We start from the raw sequence: 27255 nt of genomic DNA on the forward strand, positions 1-27255 counted from the left end.
CCCAGCCCCCAGGGCTGCCGCCCGCCTCACACACGAAATGGCGGAGGGCCGTGGCGGCCATTTCGTGAGCCCCTGGAGGACAGAGGCAGCCGCAGCCTGAGCAGGGGACGTGCCCCGAAGCGGCAGCGACGAGGAACGTCCAGCCTGGAAGTGCGGCCGCCTGCCCTGAGCCAAGGCCTGGGAAGGCCTGGCCGGAGAGCGGGGCAGGGAGGGCCGCTTCTGGAACCTTCCCCCTGCCCAAGCTCCCAGCTTCCCTGAGGTGCTGGGGCCCCGTCACCCCCTTCGAGGGGCTCTGGCTAGTGCCAGGATGGACTCTGCCCAGGGCACTGGCGCCTGTGCCTTCCCACCTCACAGGGGAGGCGGCCTGGCCACTGACAGGGGCGCTGACCACTGACGGGTCACGGGGGGTGAACGCAGGCTTGCGGCCCCCCAGACTGCGCAAGGTGGTTCTCACTTGTCCGAGGTCGGGGCAGCCTCTGGTCAGGTGTCCTGAGAGGCTGGCACTCCAGGGACACTCAGCACACACCGCCCCCGTGGTCCAGGTCAGCCAGGCCAGGCGGCTCCTTCCTGCCCAGTGCCAGTGGGCACAGGGGCAGTCGGCAGCACTGGGCGGCCACCGAGGACACACGGGGAGGACTTGCCGTAGGATGCTCAACCACACCCCTCACGACCTCCCTTGGCCGCAGCCCCACACCTGGCCATACCAGTACCCACCACTTCTCGAAACTCGTGGCCTCTGCCCTATATGGTGACAATCCACCCCTCACTGGTGTCCCCACTGCCCTGGCAAACACCCACTGGCCTGGAGCCTCTGAAGAGCAGGGCGCGGCCGACAGCGGGCACACAGCGAGCGCCTGGGTCTCCCTGACTCTGCGGGTGTGAACAAACAGCCGTCCTCACCAAGGACCCCGCCCAGCAGGAGCTTCTCCTCGGAGCCTCCCATAGGGGCCTGGCAGGGGAAGAGTGAGCCTCACAGCTGCAGGACCCCAGGTTCGAGTCCCTGTTTGCTTGACATGGCTGCAAACATGCCTGTCACTTCCTGGGCACACAGCTCCCGTCAGAAACGGGGCAAGTGCAAACACCCCCGACCTCTGAGCTGCCAGGCCCTGACTCGAGCTCAGTTGGTGTCCGTTACAGCCCGATCTACAGGTAAGGAACAAGCTCAGAGAGGCTCAGTTACTGCCACAGCCACACAGCCAGCAGGGGCCACGGTTCTCCCAGGTGTTCTGGGGACGAGACTGAGACCGAGAAGTGTCTGTTTATCTGCGAGGTCGCACGGCCACTAGAAGGGCCAGACTCCTCCACACCAGAGGATGCCAGGAAGCACCACGCCTGAGACATTCACTCTCCCTTCCTCAATGAGCACTGAGGGCCTTCGGGATCCCCAAGCCCCCGAAGCCGGCCAGGCTGGGTGGGCTCTGTTCTCACCCCCTCACAGGTGGGAACAGGGCCTGCAAGTTCAAGCAAGTTACTGTCCCCTCAAACCTTTGATGCTCCCGCAGCCCAAGCTGTCATCCTGCAGAGCCCCCAAATGACCCAACACCCCTCCAGGCGGCAGGCGAGGCCAAAACTGGGCTACTCCCAGCCCCCCGTCTCCATTTCCGGATGAGCGGAGTAGAGCTGATGCGTCGGCCTTGCTGGTGGTGATGCTGGGGCTGAACAAGGGGGTGACGCCTATCCCGGGCCTCGGCCACTGTGCACGGCCCCCATCGCTCTGGCCTGGGAGCCTGCTGCCCCTGGGACCCCCGTCCTCCTGGGGACACGCCCTTGTGGCCTCCTGCATGTCTGTCAGGGTTTGGGGGTCAGGACCAGGTGCCCTAGCAGCTGTGAGGGACACACCTCTTGGGGCCTGGGTTTCGTTTGGTCACCGGAGACCGCCACCGCTGCCCTGAGCTAGGACCTGAGCTAGCTGGCCTGGGGCAGAGCCCAGCGGGCCCCATCGGACGCCCGGGGCCAGCTGCACCCGCAGGCCCCGCTCCCCCAGCGCGGCCCCCGCAGTTTCCGCTAGGCTCTGCGTCTCCTCTCTCCCCCGGGCCCTGCCCTGCTTTCTCGCTGCCTCCACGCTGTTCTTCCCTGTCCTCCATTATCTCCCCCCACGTCCCCACTTCCCCCTCCCTGGTGTCCCCAGGGGCTCCCCCCCTCCCCACCCATGTTCCACCCCACCCTCAGGCACCGGCTGGTGCAGGCCCTGCGTGCAGACACAAAAGCCCTACAGCGTCTGCGGAGTCTGGCAGGCGAGCGGAACCTATAAACACGCAAGGCCCAGATGGCAGAGGGGTCCTGGGCCCAGATGCGGCAGTCTGGGGTCCTCTCCACACAGACCGGGGGGGCGGGCCTGCCCCTGGCCAACACGGGGAGGGAGCTGATGTTTGTCTGGCCTCACAGACTTCCCAGGAGGCTTGAATCAGCCAAGTGGGCCCGACAGTCTGCACTCGGGAAGGCGGGGGGCGGGCAGGCTCTGAGGACAACAGGCCCCCTGTCGGGGCCATGAGGCAGCCATGACAGGCCAGGACCTTCTCAACCGCTGAGCCCGAGCTCTGCTCCACCGAACTGCCCATGCTCACCCAGCCCAGCGCTGGGCGCCGCCATGGACATGCCGAGACGGCCGGCTGCTCTCAAAGGGAGCTTCTCGACTGATGTGCAGATGGGACCCCAAAAGACTGTCCTGATCCCGCTTTCTGGGGGAGACCTGGCCGAGCCCCTGACTGCTCGCAGACCCTGGACCATTGGCTGCAGAAACAGGGGGCCGGGGGGCTGGCGGGGACCCAGCTGAGCCCACGCAAACGTGCGAGAGGTGCCCACCCGTTCCTCGCTCCTCCAGAGGCCGTGGCGGGCGTGTCCGTGTGCGTGTGCGTGTGTGTTCCACGGCGTGCGTGCCCTGTTTCCAGCATGCCCTGTCAGGGGTGGCACCTGCAGGGAGGGGGTGGGTAGTCCCGAACGTCAACATTCAAAACACTGCACTGACCTGAGCGAGGCCACAGTCATCTAAGCTTCAGGAGTCACTGGGGAACAAGGTGGCCAGGAAGAAGATGTGACACCTGGAAGGAGAGAGGGGCACTGGTTAAGTCTTGCGAGGCCCCCCGGTGTGTGTGGGGCACACACGTCCCACAGAGGTACCCTGCCCTAAGACCCGGTGAAGACCAGCACGGCTCAGAGGCTACCCAGAGCCTTTTGCCTTTTGGGGGACCCTAAGGGCCCAAAACCCTGCCTATCTATGTGAATTCGTACCCGAAACACTGGGGTTGAAACACCCCTATTCTCTGGGGTCACTCCTCCAAAGGGCAGCGGATGGCATCAGGTGGCTGCAAAGACGTGGGGGCCAGATGCAAGTTCGAAGTCGGGCTCAGCGGGCCAGATGGGGAGCAGGCGCTCAGGGCCCCTCTCAGCCTGGGCTCTTAGGACGGGGGGAGTTCAATGAAATGGCGCGTGAGGGGCCAGGAGGGTGGGGGCGACGCCGCTGGGGGGCCGATGGCACGCGGCAGCCCACGGAACCCTGTGCTCTGCGCCCTCGCTCCTGGTCCTGGAGTAGGGTCTCTTCCACCCTCGGGGACTCTGGGCCCCGCTGCAGGCTGGGGCTCGAGAGGGCGTGGTGGTGCTGGGGTCTCCTGATAGATGGGGCCACATTCCCCTCCTGGCTGGGCCACCCGGCTCCCAGGTCACCTCGCTGTCCAGGCCCAGGGCAAAGGCCATCTTACCTGGGCCGTGCGTTCCTAGAGCATCTTCCAAAGGCCACTGTGGGACCCGCTCTCTCGGGGGTGCTCTGGGGTCAGACACGTTCTGCAAGACACAAGGTGACCAAGGAGTCAGCTCAGCAGGCCTGGTGGGACATGACCCCAGGAACGAGGAGGGGGCTGTAGGAACCGGAGTGCCCAGAGGTTCGGAATTTTACTTGGAGGTGAAGGACCACAAGGAAAGCCTGGTGTGACTGTCCCGCACCACCCCGAAACAACCCCCGACCGCTGGCTCCCTCGCAGTGTCTGCAGAAGGGGGCTGGCAGGTCTTGGGGTGCCTGCTCCTGGCAGAGTGCAGTCACCCCTTCGCAGCGCCCCACACCCTTTGCTCGGCCCTGCCTCGGCACCTACTGCTCCCTGGGGCTGGGATGTCCTCCCGCCATCAAAGGCCTACTTCCTGCCCACGCTTTAGTCACCTCCTCGGGGAGGCCTCCGGGGCCAGGGCTCCCCCATAGGCTGCGGGTCCCTCAGAATCAGCTCATAGATAGTTGCACTGCCTGTCTCCCCCAAGGCTGGCAGCTCTGCAGCAGGGACTGCCACTCATGCAGCTGTGTGTCCCCTGTCCTAGTGGGGTGCCGGGCACGCAGGAGGCGCCCATGATGACAGGAAGTGCCCCCTGCTTGCTCTTGGAACAATGCCCACGACCTGGGACTTACATGGTACAGTGGGACTTTGGAACCTTCCCGAATTAGCCAGTGAGGGGACACACCCAGGACCAACCAAGCAAGGACACCACGGCCTGCGAGCTGAGCGAAGGCCCAGGAGGCAGCGTCCAGCTCAGGGCAAGCCCAGGCCGGGCCCCTCTGCTCCCGCCACACCCTGGGGTCACGTACGCCTCGGGGCATGCAGCGTCCCCCCGCAGCAGAGTGGCTCACTGTGACAACACGCGGCAAATCCAGCCCAAGACCCCACTGGCCACAGCGGGGAGACCTCCTCGGCTTCGGCCAGAACCCCGGGCGGATGTGGAATCTGCGCCCAGTCCCTTCTCAAACCTCTGCCCAGGCCGAGTGTGAGGGGGGTGACCAGGAGGAGGGAGGGCGCTGGGCACCACGTCCCCAGTGCCCACCTACGCTCCTGAGCACACCAGGCACACATGAGGCTCCCGCAGACCCCCAGAGGCAAGAACGCAGCTGTCCCCAACCTCTCCGGGGCACGACCACCCGCAGTCCCTCACCCAGAACTGGGGTCGTGCTCTTTAGATGGACAGGGCGAGAGCTGTGAGAACCGCCTGCCCGGGCTGGGAGCCACGCGGTCACCGCGTTAGCTCACAGCTTCCTCCTCACTGTCCTTGGTCCCCGGCACTGGCTTTCCTGGGGCTCGTGAGGCCCTAAGAGGCTGGAAGGGACCTGGTGGTGGCTTCCCAAGGGTGTGCTCAGACTCCCAGCCCTGACATGCAGGTTGAGCCTGCAGCAAGCCCCATGCGGACAGAGACGAGAACCTGGGAGCCCAAGGCGCCCTGTCCCATGGTGTGGGCTCAGGACCCCGAGTCAGGTAGCTCTGGGTTGTCATCCTACCCCCTCACTTGCTGCCTGGAACCTCTCTAAGCCTCAGTTTCCCCAGCTGTAGGATGGGGCCTCTGGCCCCAAGCACATCACTGACCTACCTATTGGAGGGGGGCACCCCGAGAAGGGGCTGCCTTGAGCCCCACAGCCCTCGCCTGATACCCGAGACGCCCTCCCCGCCTCTTCCCAGCAGGATCGGCTGAACGTACCCCCACTTTGGGGCCCAGGAGTGCAGTGGTGCTGGGTAACACCCCTGGGCCTAACTGCCTGAGGCGCAGGAGACGCCCCCGCCCCATGGCCTGGTTGGGAAACCCCGCTTGCTGCTCCGTCATGTGGAACACCTGGACTGGGGTATATCTCCAGGTGGGGCTGACGGGACAACAACTCTGGGGCCTACCCAGGAAAGGACCCCGAAACAGCACCAAGAGCCGATGGGGCGCACACCCACTCTTCCCTCTGGACGGCAAGCACGGCCTAGCTCAGGCTCACAGGGCACCCCCGTGGGCGGCTCACCACAGCGCCCACCGGCCAGCGCCTGAGGGCCTGCTTTTCTGCAAAAGGCCCAATTCCACATGACTCTGGCTGACGCTGGCGTCAGAGTACAGGCTTCCAGCGTCCAGGAGCAGGTGAGGCAGAACAGGACAAGGCCACGCAGGCCACCCGCGCCCACTCTGGACACACACGGTGTGTGGAGTTTCCATCCTGACAGGTGAGTGGCCTTCCAGCTGCAGGGCAGGTGTGCTCTGGGCCCTGGCTCAGTCCCTGACACACACAGGTGCCACACGTGGCCATGGCTGGAACACTCACGAGGACAGACGCCCAGGGGACCGTCCCGGGGCCAGGGCGTGCCCTCCGATCTCAGAAAAGCATTTATAGAATGCCCTCCCTCCAGGACACTCAGCTGCCCCCGATCCTTCCACCCACTGTCCCAATGATGGCCACAGAGAAGTGAGGCCAAGTGACCGCTGGGGTCCCGTGCAGGGAGGTCCCGTCTGGCACATAGAGGTGCCTGGCCACATCGGCCCACGTGGCCCGCCCGTCCTTACTCTCTGCCCGTGTCCAGTCACCGTGCTCTGAGGTGGACAAATGTGTCACTTGTCTTTGGCGCCTTTAAGAATCTGAGCAAGCATCACTTCCCCTTGGGGCTAGCGGAGCCTCGTGAAGCTGTCCTCTTCCTCAAATCATGTGGTGGGGGAGAGGATGGCCAGGGCCCTTGTCTGCATCAGGGTCACAGGGAACGCCACACTGGTGTCCCCGAGGAGCACAGCAGCCCCAAGTTCCAGCAGCCAGCTGCGGGGTGGCCCGGGCCGCTGGGTTCCCGGCTTGGCTCGGCCTGGTGACCCTGGAAGGGCCCCCTCACCTCACCAGGCCTGTTTCCTCCCTGTAACAGGGAGAGCGATGCCTGCCCCACAGGGCTCCACACGCGACTGCAGGCGATGCAGGCTCTGCACCTGGCGGGGTTGGTGGGCGCACCCATCGCTGACACCCCGGGGCCCTGGGAGGACCTGTGAGAACGCACTCGGGCCTGGCGCCTGGAGGAACCCCTCCCAGCCTCTAGCCTGTCCCCGGCCTGGGGCCTCGGTGGGCACTGCCGGGGGCAGGCGGCAGGGCAGGCGGCTGAGCCCCCGCTGTGGACCAGAGCCGCAGGCACACGGACCCCCAGGAGGCTCCGCCCCTCCTCGTCCACTCCTGTCTTCAGCATGAAACATCCTCCCCACACGAGCTAGTTGCTGACGACGGTGAACACAGCGCGCCCTTGACTCACACGGGAAAATGCCACGGTGGGGACTGAGGCCCGGCCCTGGGTCACGCCATGCCGAGCGCCCAGGGCCTCACGGGGACCCGGGGGACGTCCAGAGAAGTCAGGAGTCGGCCGGCGGCCACATCCTCCAGCCTGAGTTTGCCAGACACACAAACCTGGGGTGTGTCCTCTTCTCTGCTGCTTCCCTTGGCCCAAAATGCCTCCTGTAGGGACTGGGGAGCTGATGGCTATCACGGCAGCCAGTGTGGCCAGGGCGCGAGTGAGCCTAAGTCCCCAAGGACGTGGCATCTAGTGGCAGAGCTGCCAGTCCCAGGGAGGAGCCCGTGCTTTAGAGCCAAACAGGTCAGACAGAATCTTCCGGGCTGTGTGGCCCGTCAGGTACCTGCCCTCTCTGAGCTCCAGTTTTGAGTCTTAGAAAGAAACTGTGGACACCCACTGTACAAAACTGACATCAGAGGAGACGAACCAACGTGAAATCCCCGACGGCTTGGCCGGCACACACAGTAGGTTGTCACACGAGGCAGCTGCCAGCACGACGCTAATTACCAAGTCAGTTCCAGAAAAGCCAGCCACTGCCAGACGCACGTCTGCTTGCACACCCACCGAGCTCTGCTGTGGCGGGTTCGTCACGAAGTGTCAGTATCTGTCTCGGCGGCACGGCACGCTCCCGGCTCCAGTGTAACAAAACAAACTCCTATTTTCTTTACAAACGTCCCTTCCAGACGTCAGACTCAGAACATCGGTGAGACTGGAGACTCAAGGATGGGCTCGGCCCCACCGCTGCCCTCACACCGAGCCGATCCTTGTGACGCGAGGCCAGAGCATGCCCTACCCCGGTCACCTGGGCTCCTTTTTAAATGGCCAAAACATGCCTCGTTGATCATGCTGCCCCCTCCACCCCCCATGACCTCCTGCACCTTCTGGAAACGTCTGCTGTCTTTGGGGAAAACTTGCAGTGATGATTTGAGTGGGTCGGTTTCACTCTGGCCTTGTGGCTGCTTTTGTGATTTAAATGATTTTTCCCCCATTGCAAAAGAAACAGATCCATTTAACAAGATTTCAGAAAATGGAGGGAAGGAGAAAGAGGCAGCGCCTTCTAATCCTCCTGCGCTGAGCCAGCAGGCGGCCGACTGCCCTCCCAGACCCAAGGCCTGTCCTGGAAGCGTCCTGCAGTCACCCACTCTGGTGTGTCACCCCGTCAGGAAACTGTCGTGACTACTTAAGCCCAGGAGGGTGGCTGCTCCCAGCTCCTCACACTCGTAAGAGGCATCGGGGTGACGACCTCCATCTTTGTGCATACACCTTTCTCTGGGAGCCCCTGTGTAGGGTGGGGGGGCTGCTCCAAGCCCAGGAGTGCATTCACATCCTGAGGCAGCCACTCCAAGTCTGCCCCTCAGAACCTTCCAGATCCACCAGATGGCGGCGCAGGTCAGGGATTATGGGACAGGTGGGGAAACTGAGGCTCAGAATGGGAGAAGGACCAGCTTCAGATCCCAGAGCAGGTCAGTGACAGCCAGGCCCGTGCCGCTGGACAGGGGCCATGTCTCCAAGGGACACTGTTTAAAAGGCCTAACGGAAACTGCCCCAGAGCTGCCTCAGGCTCTCAGAGGGATACTGGGCACCTTTGTTCACCACAGGCCGGCGAATGTGGACGATGGGCAGACAAGGGGCGCAGCGGGTCCCCCAGAGGGGCCGAGTAGGCTGGAGGCCAGAGGGCCCCAGGGTCTGTGTGGCACCCCGTGGACAGCAGCATGGATGGAGGACTGCGCAGGAAATTGGTGAATTGGAAATATCTGACCTAAATCGACAAAATGGGCCACTACCCACCAATGACCCAAGAGGAAAAGGCCCCACAGCCTTCGACAGTCTCCTGGTCTTCCCGAGACCCCCACAGAAGCAGCGGAGCTTGCCCGGGCCCGGCGTGCCCGCTGCAGCCAACGGACATCTCTGCTCTGCGGCTGCAGGCAGTCAAGGCCCGTCCACTGGGCACGACCATACCGTCTGTGACGAGGTGTGGAGCCCCAGCAGGGACCGTCCTTGGTGGAGGTAGGAAAGCAAACCGTCGACTTGTTTCCTGCCGCGTCCCGACTCACAGCGACGGGGCGACTCCGGTGGCTTCTGCCGCAGCCCTGAATGCAGAAAGGCCCTTCTTGGCTTCCCCCGTCCCGTTTCAGTCGCTGGGTTCTGTTTCGTTCATTCATGAAACGTTTCCCAAGAGCCTTGCCCTGTGCCAGGCTGGTGACCTCAGTCCTTCCTGCCCGAGGGCAGATGCCTGCGTGAACTCAGGCTTAGGGCCACGGCACACAGAGCGGTGGGCGGGCCAAGAGCAGGGAGGGCTTCTAGGAGGAGGCGATGCTGCCCCGTAGTCTGAAGAAGTGGAGGATGGTGCTGTGGAGGGGGCAGGACAGGGTGTCCGGGGCCTTGAGTGTCCCACAAAGGGGAGACTGGACTTCAGCCGGGAGCTGGACAGGAGTCCCGCAGGGTGGGGGACGGCCTGCACTGTGATTCCACGTCCCCAGATGGGTGTGACGGGGATACCTCCTGGGGACCGATCAGGAGCGGGGCAGAGATGTTGGGGACATGCTAAAAGGTGGCTGGACGTGGGGATGGCCCAGGTGTGGCCCGCCTCGCTGCGTCCCACACCCGTGGGTCTCCGGCGACCAGGATGGGAGGCGCGGTGCAGAGGGTGCGAGGAGCCCGCCCGCCTGCCCTAAATCGCCACGCCAGGCTGTATAATTATCTGGGCACTTAAGCTCCTCTTTCCTTTCTTCCCCCTTTCCCTGGGGAAATTTCCTTCATTTCCTACATTACCCCAGTCTCCCCGTGTCTAAATCAGCCCCGGCCGGCGCTGCTGCCCGCTTCTCCGAGCTAGCTCCCTCCACCAGCTGCACTGGGGGGCGGGCCGGGGCGCGGGGAGATGGGGGTACCAGGACGTGGTCGTCCAAACCCAAGTCTGATTCCCGCCCAGGACAGGAAACTGAAGATGCCATCTCACCCGTCCTTTTGAGCTGCGGTGACCATGTCCCCAGGGTCCTTCAGTTGCTTCTCTGGCCCCTGGGAACGGTCGGCAAACCCAGGAGGCCTGGAGCAGCGGGGCAGGCCCAAAGTTGAGTGGGGGATGGACTCATTCCCTCGGCCTGGACGAGGAAGGGGGGACACCACTACGATTGCTACCCAGGGCCATGCAGCGGCAGCTCCAGGGGGCCCTGAGAAACGTCAGCTTGTCCTCGCTTTTCCTGAGGCCAGGCCAGGCGCGTGCCAGCTCCACTGTGGTTCTGTGGCAACCTAGAACCTGCTCCATTTGTGATGAGGGTCCTGGAGAGGGTACAGCTCTGATGCCAACACTCACCCTTTATCCAACCCTGACCACCTCCCATCTAGTTCTCACGCTCACCCCGGAATTACGATCCCCATTTTACAGATGAGAAGGCTGAGGGCCCGGAAGGAGAGCTACCTGCCCAAACCACCACGTGAGTCATTCCCGGCTGCGTGAAGGTCTGTCACCTCCAACGTTCTGCTCCTTGTCTGTCAGCTGAACAGTGTCCCCAGTACAGCAGCAAGGGCTGGGAAAGACGGCCTTGTGGTATCTGTGACATTTCACCATAAGCCAGTGGGAGCTGAGTGTCCATGGGAAAAGCCGAACCGTCCATTAGGCAGGTCGGGCAAAGTCCCCAAGGCCCGTCATCACCCATCACTCCCGGGAAGCTTGCTCCTCAACTCCTGCCGGGCGTCAGGTGGGTCTGGGGGCTGCCGCGGACCCACCCGGGCCGAGCTCTTCGAAGTCGGGGGGCAGCAGTGCCCTCCCCAGGCATCCGCTGGCCCCCAGGCTCCCCGGAGGAGGAGCGGCTGGAGTTTTTTAAGCTGGATCTCGTTTTCTGCCCATAGTTCTGACCTCCGGGAACCTCGTGGGTACTTTTCCAGAGCTCTCTGGATTCCGTCTGGGGCACGTTTCACGCCTCCGCTCGCTGCATTCACAGCCAGGTCGCTGGGCACCCAACGGATGCCAAGTGGAGCCTGGCGGGCACAGCTGCCCAGGCCGCTGGCTGCCCACAGCCGAGCCGAGCCGGCCCTTCCCATGCCATGTGGGTCTGCGAACTCCAACTGGCTCTCGGCCGTGCAAACAACCATCTCCGGTCAAATTCCATGACTCCTTCCCTTACCAAAAAAAAAAAAACCCTCTTTGAAAACAAAAACCCCAGAACTGACAATCCAGAAGAGCTGGCATTGCTACAACTTCATCCTCTTCGTCTTTGTTCTTTGCCATCGTAAGGAATTGGAGAAGCCGTTCGACCCTCTCATTTTACAGATGAATCGACTGAGGCCCAGAGAGAGCAAGGAAGGAAGGGGCTGACTCAGTGCCCCCCAGGACTCTGTGGTCCAGCCAGCCTGGCAGCCCGGGGCCCCTGACTCGGATCTAGCACCCTGTCCTCAGCAGCTGCTGGTCTTGGGCGAGAAAGGGCAGGGTCTCAGCCTGCAGCCTGCCGAGGCCCAGAGCGGTCACGGCCCTGGGGGACCTGGGCGTGGGGAGTGCAGCCCCTCAGGCACTCAGTCTACTGAGGGATGCCAGCCAGGGTGGGCGGGCCCAGACCACTGGGTCCCCTGGCACGGACGGCCGGTGCTCAGTAAAGGCGGGAAGAAACCCCTGGGGAGAGCCTTGAACTCCAGGGGCAGAGCTCAAGGAAAGCAGGCTGGCTCTAATGGAAACCAGTCAGAGGCCAAATGCAGCGGGAGGCCCCCCATGGTTTCCATGGGGACGGAGCTGGGAGGCGGAGCTCTGGCATGGCGGCAGCAGCAGATGTGGCCTGTGCAGGGCTGGCGTGGGGTGGTGGGAGGGGCGGGCTGCGCCTGGCAGCGGGGCCCTGCCTGGGACGTGGCAGGCCTGGGGCTGCATGCGGGACTGAGCCTCCAGCCACAGGCCCACCAGCCCCAGGAAGCTTCCGGAATCCCCGGGGCCCAGGACCCGCACTGGGCGCTGCAGGCTACCTTTCTGCTCCCCAGCCGCTGGGCCTGCCCCTGGCCAGCATCATCTCAGACGGGTCTGGGCCTCCTTGACAGCACCCATGTTGGCCGGTGAGGCTCCCTGCCTGTGAGCACAGGACAGACTCAACAGCATGGCGTCCAGCAGACGACCCGGCCTCAGCGAGGTCTGCGAGGTCTAGTCACCTGACAGAGCTGCCAGTCCCCTTCCAATCCCAGCCATGGCCTGCCCGAGAGGGCTCCCAATCTCTCCAAAAGCTGCCCCGGAGAGCACAGAGTACTGAGCAGCTCTGTGACGCAAGGCGACCCACGGGGTCAGGGACACGAGCGCCCCAGTGAGGACCCGAGAGTAGCCGACGTGGCCCCTGACTGCCCGCAGAGAGCTGGCTTCACGTGAGCTCATCCCGGCCGGACGCGGCACCTCCACCGTGCCCTGATCTGAGGGAGCCCCCTGACGCCAAGGCCCCGGCCTCGAGCAGCCCTCCGCAGGCACCGCCGGCCCCGCGCCCACAGCCCATCCAAGGACCCCTGAGATCGAGCGTCTCCATGGGAGAGGGGTGGGTCAGCATCTGGCAGATGCTGCAGGGGGCTGCATCAAGCCCCGACGTGAAGAACCCACAGACCCCGGGCTCATCGCCTACACCGCAGGCTCTCGCACAGCCAGGGCCTGGATTGGACCTGGTGCAGAGCGGCGCGCTGGAGAATGCCGAAGGCTGTGGAATGGTCCTGCCCGATTCGGGCTTTTACGGCGTCTCCCGAAGGTTTTTATTCCCAGAGTGGGACCGATACACTGAGACCCCTCGGGCCTACGACCTCACGCGCTCCGCCTGCTCTGGGCCACAGGAACGGAGAGCAAGGACAGCCCTTGGCTCCCTCCCTCTCGCCGCCTGCTGCCACACTGGCCAGTCCACGGTCTGGAGCCGCGGAGGCCTGGAGATCTCACCCCAGCCGAGCACTGCGGGCTTCGTCAGACCAGCCAGCAGACTCCGGGTCCGGAGGCCACAGCCACCCAGCCAGAGACAGAACCTGCCAGAACCCAGCCAGAACCTGCACTACACGGCCCCCGGGAGGCCAGGGGTGGCAGGAAATCCTGGCTCTCCCGTGGGGCCAAAGGACAGGCCCCTGCTCGTGCTGGGTGTCTGGGGCGAACCCAAGGCAGGAGGGTAGGTCGTGCGGCCAGAGACCTGGGTTTGGGTGCAGGCTTGTCACCCACGAGCTGTGTGACTTGGGATGCTCCTCAGCCTCTCTGAGCCTCAGTTTCCTCACAGAGAAAACTGTCAACACCCCCCACACTAGGGCCGGGGCTGTGGCCATCCTGCTCACACCCTCGCCCAGCACAGGACAGCGCCGGCGCACACCGGCCCTGACCGGATGTTCAAAGAAGTTGGATTCAAGTACCTGGTCCCAGCTCTTAGTAGGTCTACAGAGGCCAGCTCCCCCAACTCGAAGGAACAGAGTCCTGTTGGCAACGTATGACATGTGCTGGCCCTCCCTTGGGGAAGCCAAGTGTGGCCCCAACTCTCTCCACTGGGCCAAGGAAGGGGGATTTCCTCTGGGTGCCCCATGACCGGTCCTGCCCCAGCCAGGCTCACTCGCCCCTCCCCTGGCAGCTGGACGCTGACTGTGGCAGTCGCACCCTTCTCCGTGGTGCGGGCCGCGGTGGCCTGCCATGCTGCCTGGCCCAGAGGGAGGCTGCTTCCGGGACTAGCAAGCCCGCGCTGGCCCCGCAGGCCGGAGAGCCCAGTGGGTCAGCCACGTGAGCACGACTCCATCTCGGGCTCAGAGCTCACTCTGGTGCTGGAGCACCCAGAGCTGAGGCCCGAGACCCTCGTGGCCCACCCGTCAGGTGCTGGAAGCCTCTGGGGCGTCGGCGCTGGACAACTTACTATCTGCGCAGGACCGCAGAGGCCCGAGCTGGAGGGCAGCTCCGCACAGCGCTCAGGCCTCCGCCGCCGTGTCTCCCGCGCCCGGCCGTGGGCAGGGGCCGCCACCTGGACCTCGCGCACCGGGCTCAGGTGGGACTCCTCGTCCCATCGAGTTGGAAGAAGGCCACGCAGGCAGGAGGCTCCGGAGGGTGGGAAGGGCGGGAAGGGCGGGAACTCCAGGAGCCCTCCGCCCACGCCCGGCCGGAAGTGCGGGCACACCCGCGGCAGGAATCCTGCGGTCGGGCTGGGCTCCCGGGAAACTGGGCCAGAGGTCCCACAGGCTGCAGCAGCCAGCCCCCACCCCCCATCCAGACCCCGTACCCAGAGGCCGGAGTCCCAGGGCCCACCCCAAACTGTCCCATCAAGGGACGTCATCCATTTAACTCCACAGGAAACCTGTGGGAAGACTGACCCCTCCCTTTCCGCATGGGGAACTGAGGCTGGGAAGGGCGGGCAGCGCCCCTGAGAGCCCAGGCCTCTGGTCTCTTCCTAGGAGGACACAGTGGGGAAAAAGCCAACCACCCACCGGCCTTCCAGACAGGCTGTCGCTTCCCGCGTCTGACCGCTGCTGTCGCCCCCGTTTCAGTTCGAGAACCGAGGCCTTGTGGCGAGGGTCACTGTCATCCGGCCCTTTGTCCAGAGGCACGCGGGGCATTCGCGCCGGCTGCTCAGCCCCCCGCCCCCGCCGTGCTCCAGACGGGAAACGGGGCCTGCCAACCCTCCCGGCGGCCCGAGCCCCGGCACGCAGGTGAGCGTGGGTGCACACGTGCACACGCGCGCACACGCGCACACGCAGACCCGCAGGAAGGCCAGCCCCGCGGGCCGCTGCTCGGGGAGGGCCCGGCACGCTGGCCGGCCCACCCCACGGCCTTCCGGCCGCTCCCTGCCTGCGCCGCCATTTCCTGTCCCAGGCCTGCAGGCACACTCCACTCCTCCCAGTCTGCAAATGGCCGGCGCCCGCAACCGCCCGTCCCCTGAGGAGGCAGCGCCCTGCCCGGCCAAGCTCAGAGTGCAGCCGCCGGGCAAGGGGCCTTCCTTCCCCTACAGCAGCCTGGCACCTGGGCGGCCTGTCTACCCACTGTCTGCGTTGGTGGCCCTTGGCCGGGGACAACGACCCATCTCGGGGGGCAGCGGAGCACCCGGCCCAGGCGTGGCCACGGGCTGCGGGGCCCACGGGGGAACGATGCAGGGGGACACCCCCAGTCAGATCCGTGGCCTCCAAACACCGAGCCACCTCTGGAAACCACCGCCACAGCAGGGGGACACCCAACACCTGTGCGTCTGCGTGCACGAGTTACACGCACACGCCACGGGGCACGGGGCACGGGCGCGGCAGCTGCCCGGCCGCCACGTGGTCACGCCTGTCCTCACTCAGTGCACGCAGAACGAACGTGGGAAGACGGCAGGCCCCGGTTCGAGTCCCATCCCAACCCTCAGGAGCTGGCGAGAACGCGCTCGGCCTCGGGGCTCAGCGCCTCACCTGGCGGAGCGCGGCCCGCCTTCCAGGCGTCCGTGGGGTGCGCTCCATGGCCTGTGTTGCCACGAGGCAGGGCCACTTACTGTCCCCACTGTCCAGAGGAGGAAACAGGCTCAGAGAGGTGAGCGACACGGTCAGCAAACAGGCACGACTCCATCTGAAGCCGGCCTCCGTGTCCTCTCCGCTCCTCCAAACGGGAAAGGAGCCTGTCGTGGTCACGGCCCCCCGGCTACTGCCCTCCCCACCATCACTGCCGTGACCGCCGTCGCTCTGAGACTGACTCGAAGGGGCTGGGCTGCTTCATCTGGCCTAACCTTTGACAGCCCCCCAGACCAAGGCCATATTCACGGCACCGACGGTAAATTCAGTCCAGATGCCAAGACCAGAGTCAACAGGCTAAAGGACCAAAATCGGAGAGGCTGAAACGGTTACAAAACCCGAGAGCAGAGCCGCTGGGGGAGTCAGCTCCCAAACGCGGCCCATTTCATCAACTTCTCACTTTCCCTGATTCCCCAGCATCTCCACCAACAGGCACCATCCTCAAAGCCCCAGCCAAAGACCCGTGGTGGCCGCTGTGGGGGAGGGGGGCGGCAAGAGCTGCTGGGCACAGTGGAGGACGCGCCCTCCTGTCTGTCACTCAGCTCCACAAACACGGGCGGCGGCTGCCCCCACAGCCAGGAAGGCAGAGCCGGAATCCAGAATTCAGAAATGCAGAAGCGAACACTTGAAGCTAAGGAGGGGGGAGAAGAGAATCCTCAGAACTGATTACATCACGATGTGCGCGAATTCACAAAACAAAGTGACCATCGTCTGCGACTCACTGTCGCTGGAAAAGTGCTCTGCCTCCCTTGTGACAGGGACCAATAAATCGTGCGCTTTATCTTTGCAAGATAATTTTTTTTAAGTTTATGGCTGCTCTCTGTAGCTTACCTGTTGAATTTTTTTTTTTTTTTTTAGTTTGGATTTAAATGTATCTTTAGGCCACGTAAAATAGTTATCGGTTGATTTTTCATAAATGTCTCAAAATAATTTTATGTAAGTCTATACGTACAAAACACGTAGGGGTTTAACGTGGGTCCTACAGAGATTATGAAGATATTAAAATCGAATGTCCCAAACCCCAGAATTTTGGATTTAAATCTGTTATGTTGTTGGTGCCGGAAAACAAGATAAAAATTGGCAATGAATTAAAACACTTAAGGTCCTTTGACCGAGGGCATTTGGAGTCTTAAAAAAACGATGGGAGAGACCAAAATTTAAATTAAAATGTAATGACGGTGATGGCTGGGCCTCTATCAGACCTTTCGGGAATGAGAAGATCATTTAATAAGACCGTTTCTACACACAAATGCAACTTGTTTATTTTGACCTCAGTTCTTCGAAATTGTCGACTCCACAATTGAAATATGCTGTGTGTTCCAACAAGGACACAGCAGCCGTAATGACAGACCAGCCCATCTGTGCTGCGAGAATGTATAATTTCAGCCTATAGTGGAATTTATATAGAGGCGATGATGTGAAAACTGCAATGCGTGGTACTTTCTTAAAAAAAAAAAAAAAAAAAATCCTGCTGAGAAGTACTGGGTGCCATGGAGAATGCTGATATTTTGCCTGATTTAAAAAAAAAAAAAAAAAAAAAGATTCTATGGAATTTTACTGATTTGGGGAAGAGGTACAGTGTTATTTCTTACCCAAGTTAAAAAATTCAGATGCTAATTGATCACACATAACCATCCATCTACATAGGGTATACAGTGGAAAATGTGTTCTCCGTATACATTAAAATAATTAGATGAACATAATCTCAGTGGAAAATACTAATTTAGAATGAAAATGCTCATTTATGGAAATTAATTGATTTCATGCTACTCGCTCCTACCTTGTCCAAAAAAGTAAATTAATGCTCAGGAAATGTGACTATCACTCCAGGATTTAGGATTAAAAGCCTATTTCACCTACATTAATTATGCCAAAAATATAAAATAAGATGAGTCGTGAACAGCTATTAAAAACATAAATTCTTTAAAAATTGATTAGTCAGCCCCCCATGCCTATCTGTCTATACTCTTGGCTCTTTTGCTGTTAAAATTTATTACACTCTGGTTTTTTTTTTTCCTATTCTTTTTATTTTGTCACCAGTGTTTTATTTGGTGCTTGTTAAATATTTGGGTGGAAAGACCCTGTGGCTCGCAGCAGCAGAACGTGGCTGTCACGATCACAGAGATGTTTTAATTATCTCCGCTGTATACGCCCGTCTCTGCAGCCCCAAGTCCTCCACTGCTGCCTAATCTCAGAGCAAAAGCGGCCACGGACCTTCCTCGTGTGGGCTGAGCTCGGTTTTTAATATTTGGTGGTGTCTGTCCCGGCCGGCTGCCCAGGCCCGCACAAACAGGGCCCACACGCCTCTGAATTGGGAAAACAAAGGTGAATTTATACGGGAATTTTCCTCTTAGTTGCAATATAGAACTTTCTGAGCCTGATTTTCCGTTTTCCATAAATCAAGACCCCAGCTACCCTGAAATGTGGGGAAGCCAGGCCACATCTGTGGGCCACTCTTTTGTCAGCCTGCCAGAGGGTGGATGCGAGCTGGGAGCTGAACTCCGTGAAGCCCACCTTTTAAGTGACAGGGCTCGGCAGTTCTGAAGGGTCAGAGATCAACAGAGAAACGGGCAGCCTGGGAGCCCAGCTGCCCAGACGCTGGCGGGCAGCCTGGCCTGGAGACAAATGTCTCCGAGGGACTGCTACCCGCAACGGCCATGGTTCTGGCCCTGGACGGTCAGCTGTCTCGGCCCACAGCTCTGCAGATGGGAACCAGGATGAGATCGGGGCTCAGGCAGGCGCCAGGCCCCCTCGGGGCCCCCCAGGGTCTGTCCGGTGGCCGTGCCCACTTGCGCCCCGCGCGCCATCTGTGGGCAGGGCGGTTATGAGCCGGCACGGCACGGTCAGCACTTAAATCAGGGCTTAAAAAACAAAGCCCAAAACAACCGAACAGATTTTGTTCCCATACTGAGCTGAGAGTCAAAAACAGCTTTTTTTTTTTCTTTTTTTTTTTCCTCCAAAAAATAAAATAAAACGGAAGGGAAAAAGAACTGAATCCCTAAACTGTGGACGTAGCAGCATTAAAGATGCTGGACAAAATAAAAGGGCCTGTGTTTCTCGACAGAGTCCACCCTCCGTGTGCCAGGCTGGCCTGCCTGCCGAGGAGTTAAGACGCTTCTGGTGTTTTTCCCTTTGCCACTCTGGCGCTGCCAAAAATTAAAATAATAGTAGTAATAATAATAATAATGAGGCCCCCACGACAAACGGACACGACGGACATGAAAGCATAGGCCATGCCTATTAATACCTCCTGAAACGTCCGTTCAAATAATTGAACACGTAGCTACTGTGAAATAACAAACATTCATTTTTATTGTAATGTCTAAAGCCTGTAGCTTTGGATCTTAAAAATAAATAGGCTCGGCTTCTGCATTTTCCCTGCAGTTTTCAGAAGGGCTGACTTCACTGACGATATTGCGGGGTGGGGGGCGGGGGGGGGGCGTCTGAAATAGAATTTTGAATTTCGGATAACCAATTAGGGGAAGGGGACGTAACAGGCAGCAGCACAAGATGGCAGAGCCCTCGGCTCGTCTCCAGCAACAGAGAAGGGAAAAGGTGACTTACCGAAGGCGCAGGAGGGCGAGGCGCTGTCTCAAAAGCGACGAGGTGAACTGGTGTCCCCTTGCCCAGCCGGTCGCAGCGGCAGGCGGCAGAGGGAGGTCCTGCTGGCCAGCAGGCCGTCCCCAGGTGCCAGCCTCCGTCCGACAGGCCCTCGGGCGTGCTGGTCTCTGGCCACCGTGGTCCATCAGTCCCTCGGTCCTGGCTGGCATGGCCTGGGCCTCGGCCACCCCGGCACCCAGAGGCAGGGCTGCCAGGAGCCAAGTGGCGCTGGGGGAGGCCCGGCTGCCAGCCCAGGAGGACGAGGAAAATGCTACTTTTGTCTCCGGCTCTCATCTGGCACTGGCTGCCCGGGGAGGGGGGGCCAGAGGCGGCCGCTGCGGCTCGGCCCCGCCCACCGGGAATTTTTGAAAGATGCTCATGGGTGCCGGCAGGATGGCAGACGTGGCAGAGGCGGGTAGCCAGACCCCCAAACCCACCACCACGCGGGGGGCGGGCTAGCCGAGGGGGAGCGGCAGGAGGAGGCAGGAGCCTCCGGCCACTCAGCGGCCGGCCGAGGAGGACGCCGGGAGTCCGGCCCGGCCCAGGCCCGGCCAGGCGCCAGCCCTCCCCGTGGCCAGGCAGCAGGGCCCCGGCGCCATGTTGGGGCGGCCGGCCCAGCCGGGCTGCTCAGGGAGTCCAGGCGGACAGGCTGCTGGGGATAGAGGCCACATTGTTCCCACATGGGCCCTGCAGAGGAGCAGGCGGAGGCCAGCACCCGGCTGCGCTCCCGGCCGGCTCCCCAGGGGCGAGGGGAGAGCCCCACCCCAGCAGCCGCGAGACCTCCGAGGGAGCCCACCCTGACCAACGCCCCGGAGGCGGTGCCGTGGCCACCCAGAGCCCGGGACGTGGGTCTGCACCGGCCTCGTGTCCGACCGGCCACCTGACCCTGCGCAAGCCACCCCGCCTCTCCCAGCCTCAGTTTCCCCATCCGTGTGAAGGCCAGGGAGAATGGCTGACTCCCAGGGCTGCTGTGATGACGGTGAAAAGTGCACACGGGGTGCTGAGCCTGCCACCCACCTGGCGCTCAGGCCGAGAGGGGCCACAAGGCGGCCAGGCGGCCATCCGGGGTCCAGGCACGTCACCACGGCCTCTCAGACCATCACGAATCCTCAGTTTCACCAAAGTCAACCCCCAGCACCACAGGGGGGAAGGTGACCATGTCGTGCTCCAGCCCTCGGACCCTAGTCAGTGACCCTGAGTTTTAACATGGGGGGCACTTATTTGGAGAGTTATCGGACTTTGCTGCAGGTGTCTGGGCCGCATCCACGTGGCCAGCCTGTTTGCCCGAGTCTCTCCTTCAGCCCTTTATGTGGCCAGGCGCTGAGGACATGGCCGCCGGGCTGGCCCCGTTCAGGGTGGGCCACAAGCCACCCGTGTGGGAAGGGCCGGCAGGGCCAGCTCTGCACTCAGGCAGAGGGGACGGCGTGGAGTGACCGTGGCTGGGCCTGCCTCCCTGGCTCATGGGCCTTCCTGTGGGCGAGGACTGGGTGGAGGTGGGGGCGGCCTGGACACCTCGACATCCGGGGACGGGCGCTGCCTGGCTGCCAGGAGGACGTTTTAATACTGCTTCACGCTCGCTCAGGGCCCAGCATGCCCGAAGCGAAAGTGGGGGGAGTGAGTAAGGAGGACGTGCCCAGGGGGAGCCCTCGGGTCCCCACTCTGGTCCCGCACACACGGCCACGTGACCAGCTCACCAGCTGATGCCAGAGACAAAGCAGGTAGGATTCCGATGCCACGGGCCCGACCAGCAACGGCCTGGCCCAGCTGCCAACAGCCTGGACCCGGGAGCAGAGGGTCCTCCGTGCTTCACAGGGGAAGCCACTGAAAACCAGGTGGCCATTTTGAGGCCAGCCCTGATGGAAGAGGAGGCAGAGGCTGGGTTCCAGCTGCAGGAGGAGGTGGGTCCCCCCGACCCTGATACATACACATCATCACAGCCTGAAGTGGCCGCTGCTGTGCCCATCTGGCTGCCCACGAGGTAATGGCCTCCGCTTCAAGGCCTGCAGGCCAGCGTGAGATCAGGACACGGCACAGCAGCCAGGCCCGAATCAAGTCCTTCTCAGAGAGCTTTGGCAGCGTCGCCAAGGGGCTGGGGCCAGGATCCCCATTGACGAGCCCTGCTCTTCCTGGCAGAACGGGGAGGGCTCCACAGGTGACATGCAGGGACCCTGACGTGCCCAGGACACACGTGTCTGGAGAACCCGCACGTCTGGAGCCAGCAAGGAGCCCAGGCAGGTCTGCGTGACGTGATGTGCAACGCACACGCAATTCACCGCAGCCTCTTCCGGTTAAAGCACAAGAATGCTGCAGCCCGGGCACCATCATTTTATTATAATTTAAAATGTAATTATAAAAGGCTGATTTGAATGTAAATATCGTTCTTTAACACACGAAAGGCGAATCTAGATTTAAGAGCCCCAAATCAGCAGATAAATATTTCGGCGGCATGCTCTTCCTGCCATCTGAAATCCCAGAATTAAAGAAGGGTGGCTCGCAGAGAACCCCGGCCCTGAACGCCGAAGGCATCAGAAACAACGTTTCTTTTTCAATCGCAAGGGGAAAGCTATTACTCCTTAAAAAAAAAAAAAAAAAAAAAGGCCCTTTTTACTGTGTGCCTCCCGTGCACGCATTTTCTGACCCCGACCGCCAGGCTCATTTGACGACATTAACCATTGCTTCTGCGAGTCCCATCCCTGCCCAGAAAGCCTCTCGGCCCCTGATAAACAGCGGGCCACCGTCCGTCCACGCGGGCCTCCGCGCTTCGCTGAAAGGCAAGTCTCCCGTCCAAAATTTCACGAGACGACCGTATGGTATGCATAGCATTTCACTTTTGAACTCCCCCACCCGCCGAAAACAAGCGGAGAAAAGCTTGCGTTTTAGGGTTTTTCTAGCCCGTGTCATGAGATTCCAGTCTTTCCCATCTCGGTTTCACCAGTTCTACCCCTGGCCTCAGAAGCCGTTTTGGCCATTCCCAAAAGAGAGCTTTCTTCACAGTACTGGGGCCCGGGGGGCGGGGGAGACACAGGTCAATGCAGAAGGTGAAGCAGCTCACAGCTTAGAGATTCCAGGATTTAAAAAAAAAAAAAGCAATAGCAATTACAACAAAAAACAAACCTCATTTTTGAACCTAAATATTATCATTTTGCCAACAAAGTCTTTTGGGTAAAAGGGAAGCTTGGCAGGGAGGGGACTCTCGTCCCCCACCCACGGGGGCTACTCCCTTTTCTGTCTTCCACCTGCCTCAAAGGGGCATCCGCTGGCATGGGTCCAGGGCCAACTGTCCACAGCAGCCTTCCCAATGTCCCCCCACCCCACGAGTCTAGGAAGAGCTGACCACCCCCCACCCCATGCTCTCATTACAAGCCCCATTCGGTCAGACCCTGCCGAAGTCCCTAACATGAGCCGGGGCCCAGCCTCCTCTCCCAGGGTGCCTTCCTGGCTGCGTCGACGCTGTGGGTTTAGCGGGAACAGGACTGAGCTGCTCCAGCACCATCCCCAGCAGCCGAGCAAGGAAGAGGAGGTGGCTCGTCGGTAGGCCTAGGAGGGAAATTCTGTTCATTCTATTAAAAAACTTCCACCCAGTGCTAACTCTGGGCCAGGCCTGTCGGGGGTTACAAACACAGCCTCTGCGGCAGGCAGGGTGTCTGAGGGCCTGTGCTGACTCCACCCACGCGGGCCAGACTCTCCAGTGACCCGCAGGCTGCTCGCAAGTTCACCAGAGAAGGGATCTGGGATACCAGAGAATCACAAATGTCCAAAATCGCTCTCGACGGCCTCCCCCCAACCCCTTGAGAACGAACCCTTCCTCTTCCAGCCCGTTTTTCTCACTTTCATTCTGCGAACCCCCAGCTGACAAAAGCCAACCAGGCCTGGCGGTGCGGGGGCGCGGAGGTGGTGGTGGAGGCCCCCCCATCCGGCCCACGATCCGAAACCCGGCTACCTTCCTGGTGCTTGTGAACGTGCCCTTGCAACCTTTCAGAAAAAAAGAAACCACAGAAGAAAACAAAATAAACTTGAGAAAGTTTCAACTCCACTCAACAAAGAAAGCCAGACATTCCCACTGAAGCGTTCCAAGGACCAAGTCAGGGGACCTTCTTTCTTCCTTTTCTATAAATCTCCGTCTCTGACTGAGTTAGGGCCTGCGATACCCAGACACTCCAGCTCCGCCGTCCCAGCCGACGGGACACGGGTCGGCCCCCAAAATAAATATTTCGTATAAAAGGTCCATTGTCTTCGCATGGAGACAATTGTTGTTTTTTCTTCCTCCTTCGAGCTGATGTCTTTTAGGGTTCTCTCTTGTTCCAGCAAGAGGTTCTGATGAAGTGCAACCTTGCTGGGTCCTCCCGTACGACCAGCTGAGAGGGAAAATCCTCCCAGAGCAAATACCCCGAGAAGCGTTCGCCCAGATCAGGGCAAAGGACAATGAACTCGTCCAAGGACGCTGGTAGCTGGGGTGGCCAGCCACTCTCGACCCCCAAGTCAGGATGTCCTGCCCTCATTCTTTCCCTGGACCCCAAAAAGGTGGGGGGGGGGCATACATGTCAGGCCCTGGGGCCAGGTTAGCTCCTCAAAGGAAGGGGCACCTCCTCGTGAGCATGATCCAGGACCCCAAGAGAACTTGGTCCCATATACTGCACGCAGGCCAAGTCTCAGTGACAAGGAAAGCCCGAGCTTTGCATGCTCACGGCCTGCCTTGAAAATATCACCAAAGCTCCCTTTGCCACCACCTGTGGGGCAGGGGAGCGTACTTCGAGGTGCCCTTTCTAGTGAAACCAAAACTGGACTCTGTTTCTTAGAAACTCAAAAATATAATAACAACCAGCAATAAAAATGGAGATTACCATTTACAACAATGACAATTAAACGGCAGCAGCCATTTACAGCGTCCCTGCCACGTGCCGGGAACTACGTTTTGTGGAAATAATATCATCTGAACCCTCCAAACAACCCCGAGGTCGATACCATTATTCCTGCTCTAAACCTCAGGGCACAGGCCCGGGGGGGGTGAAGTGACTTATCCAGGTCCCGCGACGAACTGGGGGCAGGGGCCAGACTGCAGCTGCCCGGATGTGAGCTAGGACACCCCCATTTCATGGGATTTCTGCAAGAGTATCCTCTCTTCTCCCCAAACGTGAAAACACACCCGTCAAGCCCAGTAACAACTAAGCATGGTGGTTTCCAGATGTTTTCCGGCCTGGGCTTGAAGGGCCTCCCTCCCTTCCCAAACACTGTCCCTCAGTGCATGTCAGTATCTGGACACTGGGGAGCACCCGCCCTGGCCTCTCCCTCTGAGGCAGGCCTGGTCCAGGCCAGGACGGAACAGGCCCCAGTACCCTTCCGAGGATGGGTTCAGAGTCAGCCCCGGTCACATGTAAACCACACAGACCCAAAAGTAACCCCGCTGCAAAGCTCCCCACTGTTCTCTCTGAGCGAAACAAATGCTGTCTGCACCTGTCCACGAGGTGTGTTTGAGACCTGGCCACGGTGGAGGCCTCATCACCGCATGCTGCCCAAGTGAGCGGCCGGCCCCCACCAGAGGCCCCGCAGCCAGGATCCAGGGCCTCCGGCGGCCGGAGGCTGGGCACGGCGAGGCCCCAGTGCAGGCAAGGGGCCGCCCTCGTTTAAAACAAAAACAAGAATTCCAGGGCCACCTTCCCACCGGGCCACCACGGCCCGTGAGATCCTGCCCCCTGCCTGGTACGGTCTTTCTATTAAATCCAGAAGTGATTTAAAAAAAAAGACAGGCACCAGTTTCATTTCCAGAACCTCGTCTTTTGTGTGCATGTCATCAAAAATAAATTGTGCCTGCCTGGGATATCCCAACACGGCAAGAAGCCCCGGTAGGACCTGAGTCTCCACTGGAACTGGGCTGGCTCTAAAGGACAAGGACAAAGGCAGGACAGGGCGGCATTGGTGATGAGGCAGGGCCTCGGTCCGTGGGGCGGCCCGAATGTTTGCTGGAGGCTCCCAACCCCGTCACCTTCTGTGTTCCAGGGGGACACTTAGGGACAGGAGATGGACCTCTGGAGCTTTGACAAACAGCAACTCCCTGCTACGTGGCCCTGGGGGTGCATCCTCGGATGCTCAGGCCTTTCCCTGCTCCCCTTGTCTGGCCTACAGGCCCGTGAAGGAGCTATGGGTATCCTTGTTTTGGGGTCTGTTTTGATCCTGGGGGATGCCCAAGAACCTGGGCAGAATGCCACATCATTCCCACACATGTCACGATACGTTACAGGGCCTCTGTGGACCTGGGAAACGTCTCCCACGTTTTGCAGGTGAGGCCCCGATGGAACTTGAGCTTCTCATAATTACTAACCTCGTCGTCGCCAACGCCACGCCAAACACAGCTCCCGGCTGGAGCGGCACCGCCTTCGGCAGCTGTGCCCCCGTTTCTGAGATCACTCCCGAGCCTCCCACCCCAGGTTTCACGTCTGCTAATTGCCTCTGATAAAGTCATAAATAAAAATTCAAAATGCGGGGGGTACGGGAGGGTGAACGGGCTGGTGAAACGGCGGGCCAGGTTAGCCCGCGAGACCGAAGCAAACTTTCAGCCTCGCGGCCAGACCTTACTGAAACCTTCTCTTGCCTCTGGGCTCTGGGAACCAGGCAGCACCAGGCAGCCCAGGGACAGGGAGACGAGAGGCAGGCCTGGGCTGCTCAGGCCTCTGTCCACGTTCCCGATAACATGGCCTCCAAGCGCCAGCTCACAACTCTGGGGTGTCACGGAAACAGCTCCCCCCCCACCAGTATACTGTGGCCCAAGCACCCATCGAGGTTATCAAAACCACATCACACGATGAGGAGGCTGGAGGAGAAATCGCACCTGTGCTGTGATCATATTAAAAAGCGGGCTTAATCCCCCACAGGTATGGGTTTCATTTTAACAGAATAGGTACACGCAAGTACAAACATGCATTTTAAAACCCCAAATAGCTAGAACCAATGGATTAAAATAAAATGAAAACAGTGCTGGCCTGCAGAGGCTGCTTCGGCTTCTGAAACCCAACTTTGAAGATGTTAATTTCAGCGTTCCCCTAAAACCCTGTAATTAACGGCAAATGCGCATTCCTTCACCCCTTCTCTTGCTCCCCACAAACTGCCCAGGGGCCGTGGCCAGGCCTGTGTGTGAGCCACCTATAAAGGGGGGTTTATTATGCAAAGTTATGAGTTGTTTTTCGTTTTATGCCACCATAAACAACAGCTTCCACACAAGGGCCTCGCACTCAACCAGCCCCATCGCTGCCGATGCTTGACGAGCCGCCCCCCGCCCCCCGCCCCCAAATCGACTCTCCATAAATGCCGGACCAACGGAAAAAATAAGCAGTGCTGGTTTAGGAAGAGGATGAAAGATTTCAATTTTTCAAGGAAGAATTGTAGCTCCCAAATACTCCTTCTAAACACATCTACCCTGAAAAGACATGTTTTCTCTTTTCCTTCTATTCTGTTTGAGATGCCTGCCAACGCTATTTTATGTGTGCAGCAAAATTATCTCCGGCAAACAGCCCGCACACCTGAGATTAGAAGCTGTATTTCACAAATTCCAAGTTGCGGAATGTTAAAAGACGGCCGTGGAGTTCTTGCAAGCTGGCGCGGCTTCGGGTTCAAGAGCAACCTCCTTCGCGTGCCCCTCGTCTGTGGAAGGCCTGTCCTACAGAAGGGCTCTTCTTAGAAATCTCTTCATTAATATTTAAATACTAAGTACCGAAAGTGAGAAATGCACTTACCGCCCTCAGGAGTCGCCTCGAACCCCACGGTGACCGTGGCGCACAGGTCGATGGCCGTGCCCTTGCCGGAGGAACGCGCCCGAGCGCAGCGAGCGCTGCGCTATCGTGCCCACCGCCGCACAGGCCCCGAGTCCCGGACTCCAAACGCCTCCCTCCCTCATGCGCCGAATCGGCGGGAGCAGAGCGGTGGCTTCTCCCGCGACTCTTCGCAGGGCCGGTCGGCTGCGGGACGGCGCCCGGCGAAGTGCACAGCCAGGGCCCGCTTCCCCGGTCCCGCATCGCGCCGCGGACCGCGCCGCTCCTCTTCTCCCGGCTCCGGCTTCTCTGTACTGAACCACCGGACCTCGACGAAGAGTGGCCCGCAGGACGGGGGTCTCCGCGTCCGCGACCAGCGCCGCGAGGGACCTTTGTCCTGGACGAAAACGAAAGCGCGCCGGGCCGGGGGCGCCCACACCCCG

At 60.6% G+C, this 27255-nt stretch overlaps 1 protein-coding gene across 28 annotated transcripts in view; it reads right to left on the bottom strand.

Moving 5' to 3' along the window:
• Positions 1 to 27255, bottom strand: part of LOC107196057 — a 38832-nt gene that overhangs the window by 9181 nt on the left and 2396 nt on the right. For 6 of the 28 annotated variants that reach the window (XR_003047932.1, XR_003047931.1, XR_003047925.1 and 3 more), the window contains exons 1-4: positions 26798 to 27249; positions 19038 to 26721; positions 3696 to 3777; positions 2966 to 3038 (exon numbers count right to left, since the gene is read on the bottom strand). Coding sequence is in view for 7 of the 28 variants with exons in the window: in XM_025050568.1 (XP_024906336.1) it covers positions 2561 to 2910; positions 3696 to 3777; positions 13859 to 14272 (846 nt within the window). In the remaining 21 variants the exon portion in view is untranslated. The other 22 variants (XR_003047933.1, XR_003047919.1, XR_003047924.1 and 19 more) reach the window with 21 other exon arrangements.

Source organism: Pteropus alecto, unplaced genomic scaffold (assembly GCF_000325575.1).
Source record: "Pteropus alecto unplaced genomic scaffold, ASM32557v1 scaffold157, whole genome shotgun sequence".
Lineage (NCBI taxonomy): Eukaryota > Metazoa > Chordata > Mammalia > Chiroptera > Pteropodidae > Pteropus > Pteropus alecto.